We start from the raw sequence: 17202 nt of genomic DNA, 5'->3' as shown, positions 1-17202 counted from the left end.
TGCCAAGGTAAATTAAGGTTAAATAAAAAATAAATGATATGCAGGAAGTTGACTGGTGAACACAGGTGTCTGTGAAGGGCATTTGACATGTTTTCCTACATCCGTCCTGTGTTGTTTTTAGATCAGTGGAGATGAAAGGAGTACCAAGCCACTTAAAACAATACAGACATGCTTGCGGGCGGGTTGGGGTGGGGTTAGAGTTGTTTCAAGTTCCTTTCTCTCTGTGCGCTGACCCAAATCCTCCTAACCCCCTCTATAAGCCCAGCTGATGGAGAATAGTAATTGGCTCTTCTCAGCTCCAGCCCTCACTGACCTATGACCCCTCCTTGGGACGACCCCTCCTTGGGTTAATGTTGGGGCGGCAGGTAGCCTAGTGGTTAGGATGTTGGACTAGTAACCGAAAGGTTGCAAGATCGAATCCCTGAGCTGACAAGGTAAAAATCTGTCGTTCTGCCCCTGAACAAAGCAGTTAACCCACTAGGCCGTCATTGTAAATAAGAATTTGTTCTTAACTGACTTCCCTAGTTAAATAAAGGTAAAGGGTAGGGACATCCCAAGGATCCCAGATAACACTAACATAAGAGGAAGTGGGCAGAGGAGGGCCATGACTTCTCTGTCGTCATAGGAACAAGTGGAAAGCCTGGGAGGAAGGGGAAGGATTGGAGGGGAAGGGTTAGGATTTAAGGATTGGAGCGGAAGGGGGAGGATTGGAGAGGGATGGGTGGAAAAAGGAGTGGAAAGAGAGAGAGACAGTGACAGCGAGAAGATAGGGGAGGGAGATAGGAGGTTAGATGGTGTTGCCTGAAAGGTTCAGAGTGTCCATTGTAACATAGTCACAGTCTGTGGTTGATATACTGTTTGAATTAGTGTAGGGCTACAGACAGGGAGTAATGGTTGTGGATGGCAGGGTGGGACTAGGAACTAGGACAAACATATCACTTACTGTATCTTAAATGGAATTCCTTATAGACTGTTTGTCTTCCTCCTGCTTGTTACTGCATGAAAACAAGGTGCGTTGAATGCGTTTTGCATGTATAATTTGGTCATTGGATTGATGCTATTTCAGTAACTGAATTATAGAACCACAAAGCTCTCTCTCTCTTTCTTTCTCTGGCGGTCCTTAAGGATACACTTGTCACAGTGTTTGAGTGGTCTGACTAAAATGCTGTCTTGCCACAAACGTTATTCTCTGAGAGCTAGGACTCCTAAAATAGGAATTAGAATACTAGAATACCTCCACTTCCTCATTCTGAGGTAAAAAAGCGTATTTTTCTGTCTGTTTGATGTGACTGTAGTACAGTTGCATAGGGAAGTTAGCTGTAATGTCCTAATTTTCTGGAAGTGCATCAACCAATTAACCAATCAACCAACCACTCATTCAATCAAATTTGGATTTATACAGCACTTTTTACAAATGCAGCTGACCCAAAGAGCAAGCCGGGTGTCAAACCACAAAGATCAATGACAATCTAAAGCTGTGTTTGTCAGTATAGGTCAATGTGTGTCCTGTCTGTGCCCATACCCTTCCATGGAACCTTATACAGATCCTATTCAATGATCAAAGTATTCTAATTCCTAATTCTATGCCTCAACCATTATGACTGGGGGGTCATTTGAGACGTGTCCCTTATGTCGTTTTGGTGTTTTCCACATAACCAGGTATGAGAACAGACCAACATGTTAAGTGGAACTTGTCATCTTGTTTAAGGAACTTGTCCCTGAGCTGGTCTCAGAGAGAATGAATGTTCTGGCCTATGGTCAAACAGGAAAGCAGGCTAGGCTTCTCTCATGTGAACCAGACTGGTTAGGAGCCATTTTTAAAAAGAGCCAATGAGGTGGATTTCGGTTGCAATATTGGGATTTTCTTTAGTAAATTCTTAGAGCAAAAATACAATGCATTTTAGACTGTATTTTTTGTCTTTTAATTCCAAATATCAAAGATCGATATGTATTTGTGTAATGTTTCTAGGGTAGTTTGTATTCTGTAATCAATAAACTGTGAACGAAAACCCATTGGGAGGTTGATTATTTTGTTGTTGTGTTTGTGTGTTATAGTTATGGAGAAATATACAGTACACACATACTATATAAAATAATGCATTTTATACACTTACTTTTTCCTTTCCTAAATTGTCTAACCAGGTACAAAATATGTATCTGCATACTGTATGAGTATGGAAAAAGCATTATTTTCGTTGTAGGTATAGACCATATTCTTACTTTAATTCCCCCTACCGTGATTCCACATTGGCAGAGTGAGTCAGGTTGAACAATCAATCTGGGTCTTTTGACTTGAGGACATTTTGTGCAAATCTCCCATTGACACATATGCAGGATCTGTATGAAATGTCGAGTTACGCCCATGTTTCCCAACCAAGTTGGGCATAACAGTGTGAGGCTGGATGAAGCGTTGTATTCATACTCTCCATTCTGACTCCCTGAGCCTTTCTAATCCACATTCTGTTTATGTCAGGTGAACAGCCTGTCTGTCATGTTGATTGGGGTTTCTTCTCAACCAATCTATTAAGCTTCTTGCCCTGCCACATATAGTCAAAGTCCGGATAAGACACACACACACACACACACACAGGCGTCCACGCACGCACACACAGATGTCTGCTTGAGCATCTACTTAACCTTTTGTCCAGACTTTGATCTGATGGGCTTAGTGGAGGCTGTAAAAGCTGAATTACAGCAGTGTGGTTTTACAGTCCTGTTTACACTATGCGATTGTAGGGTTGCAAAATTCCAGGAACTTTCAGCATGGCAACCCTGTGTTTGTCCTGTCCTCCTTTTACCTGACTTCCCCTCTGTGAATATCCAGCAAGTCCTCAATCTCAGGTGTGTTGATCGCATTAGTACCTGACTCCTCCTGTGGTTTATCTGTTACTCTAAATCATGTTGCGATGTGGAGATATCATGTAAGAGATCATCAACGAGGGGCTATGCGTTCTCTGGAAAATAATGCACAAGGTGCAATGTGTGCTTTTAGCAGAGTGGAGCTAAAGAATAAGAATGTTCTGTCATACCCGTCTGATATACCACGGCTGTCAGACAATCAGCATTCAGGGCTCCAACCACCCAGTTTATAAAGCCAATTATTAACTGGCTGGTTTGAGCCCTGAATGCTGCTTATCTGAAAGCTGTGGTATATCAGATCATATAATACTATGGTTATGACAAAACATTTATTTTTACTGTTCTAATAACGGTGGTAACCAGTTTATAATAGCAATAAGACACCTCAGGGGTTTGTGGTATATGGCCAATAAACCACGGCTAAGGGCTGTATCCAGGCACTCCGCGTTGCGTTGGGCATAAGAACAGCCCTTAGCCGTGGTATATTGGCCATATAACACACCTCCTCGGGCCTTATTGCTTAATTATCCAAACCCTGCTGTGTCGTAATCTCCCCCCATCCTCTCTCCCCCTTTTTTCCTTGACTTCACCTTTGTACGTATTTAACTCTTCCTCGTTTTTATCTGACCTCACCTGTGTGTATTGATCCCTGCCTAATTCACCCTGACTTGATCTATCATGTAATATGGATATGTAAATCTATTGTAGGCCTTTATCCAAGCGTTACTGTGTCTAATGTAATGTCTCTCTATCTCTACTTGAGATGTATTCTTTGTGTGATCCAATAGACTAGATCCTGAATAAAGAGAGACCTCTTCTACAGGAAGTAAAAAGGATATTGTTGACAATTTCCTGGTTGTTGTTGTTGATAATGTCTTGAGTTTTTTGTTTATTCATACCTTCCTATTTAGACAGACTAGTTGCTAGGGAAAATTTGACTGACATTTAGGTGGGCATCGGGGTTGTTAAGACCATAGAATTAGAATTTAGAATACTGGAATGGACATGAACCTTCTTATGATGGGATGAAGGTCAGCCATTTTGATCAGGGAGTTGGTCAACCATGGTTTGTGGTTGACCACAAACCATGGTTGTGATAATATATTGTGTGATAATATATTCTGTAAAATAATGAATTTGAAGAATTTATCTGCATTGTATGTTTGTTAGCTAGCTAGCCAACCCGTTTTAGAGAAATAATTCCATAATTTGTTTTCTAATTAACTGCCAATATCCAAACATTCCATTCAAACAATGCAGTCAATCCACAGCCATACACTTTCTGGAATCAGTTGATGATAGGACTTAGACAAGTTGTAAATGCAACAAGTACTGATATTGTATCTTGTAAAACAGGTTGTTTGGATCCTGGATGCTGATTAGACAAGCAGTGTTCCAAGCCGTGCTGTATTGGCCATCACAGGCACACTATGCCTGCTAACAGTTCCACCTGAAAGTGATCACTGCGTCTCCATAAGAATATTATGTTGCTGTCCGAATCATCTCTTGTATTTATCTAAACTCACACATTATTTCCACTTGCTTCCAGCCTAGCATTTAGTTTGGTACAAATGGGGTTCATATAAGCCTCGCCATCTGCCTGACCTCGGAAACAATATTTCACTTTTTCATTTTGATCTCTGTAATCTTGTAAACCTTTGATCAATTTAACCTGTCACTCAAATTGCACATCTAACTGATGTAGATGTTTTAAACCTTTTGAATTAACTTTAAATAAACAACTCTGCCAAGTCACATTGCCTTAACTCTCTCTCTCTCTCTCTCTCTCTCTCTCTCTCTCTCTCTCTCTCTCTCTCTCTCTCTCTTTCTCTCTTCACAGTGAATGACTTCACAGTGATCCGTAAGAAGTTTAAGTGCCCCTACTGTAGTTTCTCTGCCATGCACCAGTGTATCCTGAAGAGGCACATGCGTTCCCACACGGGCGAGAGGCCCTACCCCTGTGAGATCTGTGGCAAGAAGTTCACCAGGAGAGAGCACATGAAGAGACACACACTGGTGAGTACAGTGCAGTAGCAGACAGTTGCCACCGGGGTGCAGCAGTGCGCGGAGTCATGCACTTGCCCTGCTGTTCGCTGTAGCACCTTTCCTACAGTCAAATTACCTAGTGGACTCATGAGTGGACTATTTTTTTTTTCTTCATAATTAATTAACATGATTTCAAAAAACGCGCCCAAAATCCGATGTTACTACGTCCAACAGTTTTATATTTTAGTCTTCTGTGATGTATATAAAGTGTAATATTACATTTCAACTCCATATCTGACATGGTACAGGTGTCTTCTTTTTTTAAGCCCATAACCATGTGTGTGAGGTGTGTACCTTTGTTTCAAAGCATACTGAACAAAAAGATATAAATGCAACATGCAACCATTTCAAAGATTTTACTGAGTTACCGTTCATTTAAGGAAATCAGTCAATTGTAATAAATTCATTAGGCCCTAACCTATGGATTTCACATGACTGGGAAAGGGTGCAGCCGTGGGTGGGCCTTGCAGGGCCTTTTATTGTCCCCGGCACAAGGTGCACCTGAGTAATGATCATGCTGTTTAATCAGCTTCTTGATATGTCACACCTGTCAGGTGGATGGATTATCTTGGCTAACAAGGCCGTAAACACTTTTTGTTGTGATTTTTGGGGGCGATTTTTTATTTTAGCTCATGAAACAAGGGACGAACACTTTACATGTTGCGTTTATATTTTTGTGCAGTGTAGATTTGTTTGACTACGAAGAAACACACTGTGACCCTGATTTAGCCCACTGCAGTCATTAAGGCAGCGCATATAGGCCATGGTCTAGGATCAGTTCATCCTCTCTTAATACTTACTATACGCATGTGAGGGGAACCTTGTGGGGACACACAATTCAGTACCATTGAAAATCTGATTTTCCCTAACCCTAAATCTAACCCTAACCCTAAACCTAACCTGTACTCTTACCCTAACCCTAACCTGTACTCTTACCCTAACCCTAACCTTAACCTTAACCCTAACCCAAAAACCTAACCCTCCTCCTAAATCTAACCCTAAAACTAATCCTAGCTCCTAACCCTAGCCCTAAGCCTAAAACTAATCCTAGCTCCTAACCCTAAGCCTAAACCTAATTCGAACCCTAACACTAATTCTAACCTGAACCCTAAACCCCCTAGAAATAGCATTTGATCATGTGGGGACCAAGAAAATGTCCTCAGCTGGTCAAATTGTTGTTTGTTTACAATTATTGTGGGGACTTCTGGTCCCCACATGTATAGTTAAACACGTCCAAACACACATGCTGTAAATCTGGATAGGCCACAGAAATGAACATCTGTGGTTAGAGGCAGATGAAAGCCAGAGCAGTGCAGGATGTACTAGCACTCAGCTGCTGTTCTGTGCTGGGGCAGAGGAGTTCAGAGAGCAGAGAAATGTCCACTATAAGACTACAGGCCAGCCCAGGAGGAGTCAGGAAGAGACGAGAGGGGAAGAGGGGGGAGGGTTAATTAAGGGCTTAGCTTTGAGTTCTCATAGTTTTGCAATGCCGGGGAATTCCGTCTAGAGAGTCTTCGGCCAACATCTGTGCTGATATGTTTGTATCTCTCCTGCAGGTTCACAGTAAAGATAAGAAGTATGTGTGTATCTCTCCTCCAGGTCCACAGTAAAGATAAGAAGTATTTGTGTATCTCTCCTCCAGGTCCACAGTAAAGATAAGAAGTATGTGTGTATCTCTCCTGCAGGTCCACAGTAAAGATAAGAAGTATGTGTGTATCTCTCCTGCAGGTCCACAGTAAAGATAAGAAGTATGTGTGTATCTCTCCTGCAGGTCCACAGTAAAGATAAGAAGTATGTGTGTATCTCTCCTCCAGGTCCACAGTAAAGATAAGAAGTATGTGTGTATCTCTCCTGCAGGTCCACAGTAAAGATAAGAAGTATGTGTGTATCTCTCCTGCAGGTCCACAGTAAAGATAAGAAGTATGTGTGTATCTCTCCTGCAGGTCCACAGTAAAGATAAGAAGTATGTGTGTATCTCTCCTGCAGGTCCACAGTAAAGATAAGAAGTATGTGTGTATCTCTCCTGCAGGTCCACAGTAAAGATAAGAAGTATGTGTGTATCTCTCCTGCAGGTCCACAGTAAAGATAAGAAGTATGTGTGTATCTCTCCTGCAGGTCCACAGTAAAGATAAGAAATATGTGTGTATCTCTCCTGCAGGTCCACAGTAAAGATAAGAAGTATGTGTGTATCTCTCCTCCAGGTCCACAGTAAAGATAAGAAGTATGTGTGTATCTCTCCTCCAGGTCCACAGTAAAGATAAGAAGTATGTGTGTATCTCTCCTGCAGGTCCACAGTAAAGATAAGAAGTATGTGTGTATCTCTCCTCCAGGTTCACAGTAAAGATAAGAAGTATGTGTGTATCTCTCCTGCAGGTCCACAGTAAAGATAAGAAGTATGTGTGTATCTCTCCTCCAGGTCCACAGTAAAGATAAGAAGTATGTGTGTATCTCTCCTGCAGGTCCACAGTAAAGATAAGAAGTATGTGTGTATCTCTCCTGCAGGTCCACAGTAAAGATAAGAAGTATGTGTGTATCTCTCCTGCAGGTCCACAGTAAAGATAAGAAGTATGTGTGTATCTCTCCTGCAGGTCCACAGTAAAGATAAGAAGTATGTGTGTATCTCTCCTGCAGGTCCACAGTAAAGATAAGAAGTATGTGTGTATCTCTCCTGCAGGTCCACAGTAAAGATAAGAAGTATGTGTGTATCTCTCCTGCAGGTCCACAGTAAAGATAAGAAGTATGTGTGTATCTCTCCTGCAGGTCCACAGTAAAGATAAGAAGTATGTGTGTATCTCTCCTGCAGGTCCACAGTAAAGATAAGAAGTATGTGTGTATCTCTCCTCCAGGTCCACAGTAAAGATAAGAAGTATGTGTGTATCTCTCCTGCAGGTCCACAGTAAAGATAAGAAGTATGTGTGTATCTCTCCTCCAGGTCCACAGTAAAGATAAGAAGTATGTGTGTATCTCTCCTGCAGGTCCACAGTAAAGATAAGAAGTATTTGTGTATCTCTCCTCCAGGTCCACAGTAAAGATAAGAAGTATGTGTGTATCTCTCCTGCAGGTCCACAGTAAAGATAAGAAGTATGTGTGTATCTCTCCTGCAGGTCCACAGTAAAGATAAGAAGTATGTGTGTATCTCTCCTGCAGGTTCACAGTAAAGATAAGAAGTATGTTTGTATCTCTCCTGCAGGTCCACAGTAAAGATAAGAAGTATTTGTGTATCTCTCCTGCAGGTCCACAGTAAAGATAAGAAGTATGTGTGTATCTCTCCTCCAGGTCCACAGTAAAGATAAGAAGTATGTGTGTATCTCTCCTGCAGGTCCACAGTAAAGATAAGAAGTATGTGTGTATCTCTCCTCCAGGTCCACAGTAAAGATAAGAAGTATGTGTGTATCTCTCCTGCAGGTCCACAGTAAAGATAAGAAGTATGTGTGTATCTCTCCTCCAAATCAAATCAAATCAAAATCACATTTATTTATATAGCCCTTCGTACATCAGCTGATATCTCAAAGTGCTGTACAGAAACCCAGCCTAAAACCCCAAACAGCAAGCAATGCAGGTGTAGAAGCACGGTGGCTAGGAAAAACTCCCTAGAAAGGCCAAAACCTAGGAAGAAACCTAGAGAGGAACCAGGCTATGTGGGGTGGCCAGTCCTCTTCTGGCTGTGCCGGGTGGAGATTATAACAGAACATGGCCAAAATGTTCAAATGTTCATAAATGACCAGCATGGTCGAATAATAATAAGGCAGAACAGTTGAAACTGGAGCAGCAGCACGGCCAGGTGGACTGGGGACAGCAAGGAGTCATCATGTCAGGTAGTCCTGAGGCATGGTCCTAGGGCTCAGGTCCTCCGAGAGAGAGAAAGAAAGAGAGAAAGAGAGAATTAGAGAGAGCACACTTAAATTCACACAGGACACCGAATAGGACAGGAGAAGTACTCCAGATATAACAAACTGACCCTAGCCCCCTGACACATAAACTGCTGCAGCATAAATACTGGAGGCTGAGACAGGAGGTCCACAGTAAAGATAAGAAGTATGTGTGTATCTCTCCTGCAGGTCCACAGTAAAGATAAGAAGTATGTGTGTATCTCTCCTCCAGGTCCACAGTAAAGATAAGAAGTATGTGTGTATCTCTCCTGCAGGTCCACAGTAAAGATAAGAAGTATGTGTGTATCTCTCCTGCAGGTCCACAGTAAAGATAAGAAGTATGTTTGTATCTCTCCTGCAGGTCCACAGTAAAGATAATAAGTATGTGTGTATCTCTCCTCCAGGTCCACAGTAAAGATAATAAGTATTTGTGTATCTCTCCTGCAGGTCCACAGTAAAGATAAGAAGTATGTGTGTATCTCTCCTGCAGGTCCACAGTAAAGATAAGAAGTATGTGTGTATCTCTCCTCCAGGTCCACAGTAAAGATAAGAAGTATGTGTGTATCTCTCCTCCAGGTCCACAGTAAAGATAAGAAGTATGTGTGTATCTCTCCTCCAGGTCCACAGTAAAGATAAGAAGTATGTGTGTATCTCTCCTCCAGGTCCACAGTAAAGATAAGAAGTATGTGTGTATCTCTCCTGCAGGTCCACAGTAAAGATAAGAAGTATGTGTGTATCTCTCCTGCAGGTCCACAGTAAAGATAAGAAGTATGTGTGTATCTCTCCTCCACAGTAAAGATAAGAAGTATGTGTGTATCTCTCCTCCAGGTCCACAGTAAAGATAAGAAGTATGTGTGTATCTCTCCTCCAGGTCCACAGTAAAGATAAGAAGTATGTGTGTATCTCTCCTGCAGGTCCACAGTAAAGATAAGAAGTATGTGTGTATCTCTCCTCCAGGTCCACAGTAAAGATAAGAAGTATGTGTGTATCTCTCCTGCAGGTCCACAGTAAAGATAAGAAGTATGTGTGTATCTCTCCTGCAGGTCCACAGTAAAGATAAGAAGTATGTGTGTATCTCTCCTGCAGGTCCACAGTAAAGATAAGAAGTATGTGTGTATCTCTCCTGCAGGTCCACAGTAAAGATAAGAAGTATGTGTGTATCTCTCCTGCAGGTCCACAGTAAAGATAAGAAGTATGTGTGTATCTCTCCTGCAGGTCCACAGTAAAGATAAGAAGTATGTGTGTATCTCTCCTGCAGGTCCACAGTAAAGATAAGAAGTATGTGTGTATCTCTCCTGCAGGTCCACAGTAAAGATAAGAAGTATGTGTGTATCTCTCCTCCAGGTCCACAGTAAAGATAAGAAGTATTTGTGTATCTCTCCTGCAGGTCCACAGTAAAGATAAGAAGTATGTGTGTAAGGTCTGCAGTCGGGTCTTCATGTCGGCAGCCAGTGTTGGAATCAAACATGGCTCCCGTCGCCATGGTGTCTGTGTTGACTGTTCTGGACGGGGCATGGATCACAACCGGGAAGCAGGCGGAGGCATGTCGCCCGAAGATGAGCTGTATCCCAGCGACCACCGTTTCCACAACGATCAGGTGGAGTGCGAAGGCGACGGAGAGGGGGAGGAAGAGATGATGACGGAAGGGGATGGAGAGATGATGGGAGAGGGGGATGAGGAGGGAGGAAAGTGGAAGGAGGACTCAGGGATGATGACGGAGGGAGACGGAGCCATGGATAATGAAAAGGAGGAGAGCAACTCCTCTGCACCAGAGGGGGAGCAGCACAATGGGAGCGAGAAGGATTTCAGCTGGATCTCTTAGGATAATTTAGGATCTATTGTGGATCTTAGGCAGACACAGCTCTCTTTACCCATGTGTACATGGGCCTTCCTCTGAGTGGGATATGTGGGCGTTACGCGACAATGATCTAAACCCTTGACAGATGCCATACACACACGCACCACACATACACACACAAGCTGAGCCCTGTGCTGATGATAGGACTGCCATGGCGGAAAGATAACGATTGAGAGAAAAAAATAATGTTTTGTTCGTTTGTTTGTTTCTGATGAGGACCATATCAGAGTCTGTCCATTGGTTTAGATGTTCACCTCCATCACACTGGGACCAATGAGGACTCATTCAACATCTTAGCTGATTTTAAACCATGACTGTTTATGGTCACAGTTGCCATGGATACGATGGACCGTTAACAGTTTGGGAAAACACCAAGGTGGTGTCTTGTTGCCATGCAGTCTTATTTGGGGACAGTCTCTACTTCTTTGGGGACAGTCACTACACCTGGGGACAGTCTCTATATATGGGGACAGTCTCTACATCTGGGGACAGTCTCTATATCTGGGGACAGTCTCTACATCTGGGGACAGTCTCTACATCTGGGGACAGTCTCTACTCATTATGGGGACAGTGTCTACACCTGGGGACAGTCTCTACTCATTATGGGGACAGTCTATTCATTTTGGGGACAGTCTGTATTTATTTGGGGGACAGACTCTAGACATTTTGCGGACAGTCTATTTAGTCGGGGGACAGTCTTTATTTATTTGGGGGACATTCTCTAATCATTTTTGGGACAGTCTCTATTCATTTGGGGACAGTCTTTATTCATTTGGGGGACTGTATTCATTCATTTGGGGGACAGTCTCAATTAATTTGGGGGACAGTCTCTATTCATTTAGGGGACAGTCTCTATTCATTTAGAGGACAGTCTCTATTCATTTGGGAACCGTCTCTATTCATTTGAGGACCGTTTCTATTCATTTGAGGACAGTCTTTATTAATTTGGGGGACAGTATTCATTATTTTGGGGGACAGTATTAATTTGGAGACAGTCTATTAATTTGTGGGAAAGTCTCTATTTATTTGGGGGACAGTCTCTATTCATTTGGGGACAGTCTCTATTCATTTCGGGACAGTTTCTATTAATTTGAGGACGGTCTCGATTCATGTTTGAGACAGTCTTTTATCTATTGTAAAGTTGCACCCGTCAGGCAGCGGTTGGCCCATTGTCTCCTGCAGAGTGAAACTGCCACAGACTTGCACTTTAACGTCGACTAGACTCCTGTCAATGCTCTCAACCCGTGGTTTACATTTTCAATCTGATTTTACCTACACAACTCGGTGACCGCACCTACCTTTAAGGATATATACTGTATGTCCTCATGACTGTTATGATATATAAATATATGGGTATTATAAGACTTGTGCAAAGTTTGCTGATTATAATAGCCTATGCCCAGTGGAGGCTGGTGGGAGGAGCTATAGGAGGAGGGGCTCATTGTAATGGCTGGAATGGAATAAATGGAATGGAATCAAACATGTGGTTTTCATGTCTGTGATTTGTTTGATACCGTTCCATTTATTCTATTCCAGCCATTACAATGAGCCCCTCCTCCTATAGCTCCTCCCACCAGCCTTCACTGCCTATGCCTTTCAGTTGGTTCTTTCGCCACTTAAGTTTACCATGTGTTTCTGTTGAGCTGTGATGAGAATTACGAAAGGTTGAGCATATCTACATACAAACAAGCCACAACAATTAGTATATTCAGCAAGAGAGGGAGTTGGAGAGAGAAGGAGAGAGATGTATGAGAGAGACAGAGAAGAAGAGCGTGAGAGTGAACACTATATAGGGACATGTAAGATGTAAGTGTTCTTAATTCTCTACTTTCAGAGAGAGGACACAGATCGACAGGTAACCTAGCAGTTAAGAGCATTGGGCATGTAACCGAAAGGTTGCTGGTTTGAATCCCTCCTGAGCCGACTAGGTGAAATATCTGTTGATGTGCCCTTAAGCAAGGCACTTAACCCTAATTGCTCCTGTAAGTCGCTCTGGATAAGAGTGTCTGCATAATGACATAAATGTAAATCTTTACTTCAGATATTTCCTCTCAGAATGAGCGAAAGAGATATATTACATACACAATGATGATGGGTGAAAACTCATGCCAACACAAGCACACTATGGACCTATTCTACATGGACATTCCATCTCTTCTTTCTTACCTTGAATCTCAACTTGTATCTATGGACAGCAGTTGTGTTTAGAAGCAGACTTTCTTCAAAACCTTTGTTGTTTTATTATAAGTTTTATATTTCACTATAAATACAGAATATGCACACTTTTACATCTTAGTGAACCTTAATGAATGGTTCATCTTTCTTTTTGGTGATAATGTTCATTTCAGTTTGTAAAATAAGTCAGGCTTCGGCTTAAGATTCCACCCAGAGAGTGGCCTGTTCTGGTGAGTGCTTTTATGATGCTTTGTTTCGTTTCAAAAAGTTATTTATTAACAGACATTTGTGGAATTATTGTACTACTGTATAAAGACATTCTCTCAGCTCCGTCTAACGCCTTCTGTAGTCACAGCGTGTGTGGATGTGTGTGTTCGTGTGCGCGTGTGTGTGTGTGGATGTGTGTGTTCGTGTGTGTGTGCAAGCGTGTGAGATGTATATTGCTTTTCTTAAGATGTTAAAACATGTTTATTATGATGATCACAACTATGATATGATGTTATTATTATGATGATCACAACTATGATATGATGTTATTATTATGATGATCACAACTATGATATGATGTTATTATTATGATGATCACAACTATGATATGATGTTATTATTATGATGATCACAACTATGATATGATGTTATTATTATGATGATCACAACTATGATATGATGTTATTATTATGATGATCACAACTATGATATGATGTTATTATTATGATGATCACAACTATGATATGATGTTATTATTATGATGATCACAACTATGATATGATGTTATTATTATGATGATCACAACTATGATATGATGTTATTATTATGATGATCACAACTATGATATGATGTTATTATTATGATGATCACAACTATGATATGATGTTATTATTATGATGATCACAACTATGATATGATGTTATTATCGTTATTAAGTTCTGGATGCTAAGCTTTATTGTGCATTTCTTTTTTTATCTTTGATATGTTGTATTAGAAGAAAAGCTTGTGGACAGCAAGCTATAAGGTGTTTCTTAACAGTTCTATCATGTCTCTGCTTTTCTGCTTTTCTGTTGTATTTGTTTTTACAGAGAAAGAAGAAAAAAATCAGAGGCGCTCATTTATTCTTAGGGCCCTGTTCAATCAGATCAGCTTTAGCTGGCATCCTCATAGAGGTTGTTTTGTTGGTATCAGAGGTGGAACGGCTCTAGAGTTGTCAAATCTACAAGCAGCTCCCGGCATTATACCTGAAGTGACATTGCCATTGGCTGCACGGAGTCGCATTAAGAGAAATATCATGCAGCCCTGTTTACAAGTTTGAACACTGGAATGTGAGATGTAATCTACACCTTGATTTAGCTGACAGAAATTCTCATTATTTTGTTTAATGATTTTCATTTTGAGTGTCATTATTTCTATACTACACCTTCGTTCTGAACTTCAAATGCGAGTGGGACAGGTGTGGATTCATGAGAAGCATCGAGGGCAGCTGCTCACCGATTTGACAGCTCCAACGCAGTTACACCTCCAAAACATCAGCTATGCGGGTGTTGGCTATCACCTGTTACTGCTTGATTTGACTGAATCTAGGCCTTAGATATGGATTGGACATATGTATGGTATGGCATATTACTAACATACACAAATGAATTAACATCATACCAAAAATAATCGAATGCGTTGTATCAAGTGCTTTTGTTTCAACGGTGCGTGTGCAGATGTAGGTGCACACATTTCAATTTATTGTGGTCTAATAATTGTGTTGTAGTTTGGATGTTGTTGTTTTTTGAAATCATGTATTTTTTTTAACAGTTTTCAAAGTGCACATGTTGTGTGTATATATATATACGGTATCATTGTATATGAAGGGCCTTGTGACTTGCTAGGCTAGACCTGCTGAAGATCGCATCTTTAACCCTCTTTTCTTTACTGTCCTTGTTGCCCTGGTTTCCAAAGTTGTGTTCTACTGTTTATCCTAAATATAAGCCCAATTCCAAATCTACCCCTGGCCCGGACCCCTGTGCACTTTTTGTAGGTCTGAAATGATTAGGTAGGGGTAAATAATACAAGGCAAATGTCAACCTGGCCTAACAGAGGGCGAGATTCTTACAGACCTACAAGACATGTTTTGGGGTAGGGTGCCTAAATGGCAAGTTGGCATTTATTGTCATTAATCTTGCCTTGGAGGCAGCTCTGCAGAGTGGTCACTAGCTGGCACAGCCACAAGGTCAGAAAATCAGAATTTAAACCTAACATTAACCCTAATCTTAACCACACTGCTAACCATAATGCCTAACCCTAACTTTAAATTAAGACCAAAAAGCTAGTTTTTGTTTTAATGAATTTTTACGATACAAACGTCTGCCTCCAGGGCAAGAACCATTACAATAAACATCAACCTGCACCTGAATGCTATGAGGGAAAGTGGGCCACAGGGCTGCCTCTTGGAATTATAGTTGTGTAGCCACAGTTGGTTGCAAACATTACCACCTGCCACACTTCCATTCCCATCAGCCCCAGTGCTAAACACTGTATCTACGGAACAACCCTCGGGTGTGTGTTTCATTTCACTGATTCCTGATGCCTTCTCCAAGTGTGGTGGCAAGCTTTATGTGAGTTGTATTATTTATTGTCTGTTAGCAATTTCTAATCTCTTGAAGATTTCAGAAAGAAAATGAATGATGTTGTGTGGATATTTTGAATGTTAATGGCTGAATATGTAGGGATTGTCAAGAGCTGCCGTGTATTTGGAAGGAATAGCAGGGCTATTTCTCTGACATCCATCCAGTGCTTTTCCACTCCAGACTCCTGTGACCACTGAGATGTTTTTACCCACTTCCTTATCATCACCTGTCTGCCTGCCGGCATGTCTTCTTATTCCTTGTCTTGGTGTTGTAATTCAGGAAACATTTGCCATCCGATCCCCTCAACAATGTGCCTCGATACATTTTAGATGTGGGTGTGTTTCAAGAGATAGGGAGATACAGAAATCTGATGGATAGAGATTTTTAAAATATATTTTATCTAAATCACAGGTGCAAAAAGTTGAGAAAATACTGTTTTTCTGAGAGACAAATCAGCGATTTGTTTTTGAGGACCTATGTTACTGTGTTACAGTATACAGTAGATTCTGTTCCTGACTGCGTTTATTAACCCGTTGTGCCCTGATTCCATGGTCTCAACTGCAAGCCTTTGTCCATTTGTCATACCAAAGCTCTGTCTCTGTCGTCTGCACAAAACTGGTTCATTTCACATGCAAAACTGTTTGCTTTTCAGCAGATAAATATTTGTATTCTGCTCTTAGATGCGTACAAAATTGCAATCCTTATTTAGCCTGTATAGCTTGATTCACACGTGCAAATCACAAAGCCATAGATATGGTTATATCTAGATTTTACTATATTTCAAAATCCTTGCATTTTATTTTAGATTCTGTTCTTTACTAAGAGTGATGTGTGTATACCTTCATATATATATATATATACATTTATATTGTTATTATATGTATTATTTATTTTCTCTCACATTTGGCAAGTTGTCTTTCGTTTGTAAAGTGAGACACTTGAAACTTGACAGTTGTTTGTTGGGAATATTGTTCAATATGATACTGACTTTATATTGATTATCATAAACCTGTGTTTGTAACAAAGATGTGTTGAATAATCAAACCCCTTGATCTGTTTGGGAGGATTAAAGTGAGCAGGTCGTCTGTATATGATAGAACTGATCACTTGAGCGTTTTTATAGCCAAACATGAACTTCCCTACCGTCCTGTTGTGAGGGCTAGCCTAAAGGGCTAACCCAGGCCTCTTTCTAACTTCATGTTTAGTGGAATTAGCTTGACTATTATTTGCAAAACCAATCAGTCTCAATAAATTTTGAAATTGCTGCTGAATTCTTTTTAATGTGTGCGTTGTAAATGTTGGGTTCTTGTCAACCTCCACTGTGTGGGTTCTACCTCAAAGTTGTAATATGCCTGTTCTCCACATGAGGGCAGTAGGCTTTACAACTATGAAGGTGTAGGGTGAAGTTGCCCCTATATGCTAACCTTGGGTCAGTTTAGAAATTTCCCCACTGATGGCCAAGTTTAGAATTGGGGAGGGGAAGCTGATAGATCATAGATCTTTACCTAGTGGAAACTTGTGGCACACACACACAGACACGCACAGAGACACGCACAGAGACACGCACACACCGACACACACAGAGAAGAGAGAGAAAGCATGAGAATACATATTCCAATCCATTTGCATTTATTTTCTCTCTATCACATTTACATCACATCATCATCATGACATCAAGTCACCCATCCACTCGAGCACATGTCAGACAGACATGAGCAATAAAACACTTCTGCACCAGACATAATGAGAGCACATCAATCAATCAATCAATATGAACAAGATAATA

At 41.1% G+C, this 17202-nt stretch overlaps 1 protein-coding gene across 2 annotated transcripts in view; it reads left to right on the top strand.

The window, feature by feature from the left end:
* Positions 1-12057, top strand: part of LOC139368862 (zinc finger and BTB domain-containing protein 46-like) — a 126737-nt gene extending 114680 nt beyond the window's left edge. For both annotated transcript variants that reach the window (XM_071108299.1, XM_071108298.1), the window contains exons 5-6: positions 4700-4875; positions 10162-12057. In XM_071108299.1, coding sequence (XP_070964400.1) covers positions 4700-4875; positions 10162-10596 — 611 coding nt within the window. In that variant the 3' untranslated portion in view covers positions 10597-12057. The remainder of the gene's footprint in view (positions 1-4699; positions 4876-10161) is intronic.
* Positions 12058-17202: the final 5145 nt, after the last annotated feature.

This window comes from Oncorhynchus clarkii, chromosome 16 (genome assembly GCF_045791955.1).
Source record: "Oncorhynchus clarkii lewisi isolate Uvic-CL-2024 chromosome 16, UVic_Ocla_1.0, whole genome shotgun sequence".
NCBI classification, from domain to species: Eukaryota; Metazoa; Chordata; class Actinopteri; order Salmoniformes; family Salmonidae; genus Oncorhynchus; species Oncorhynchus clarkii.
Note: the sequence above shows the minus strand (reverse complement) of the source record. Positions and strands in the feature narration are given on the sequence as shown.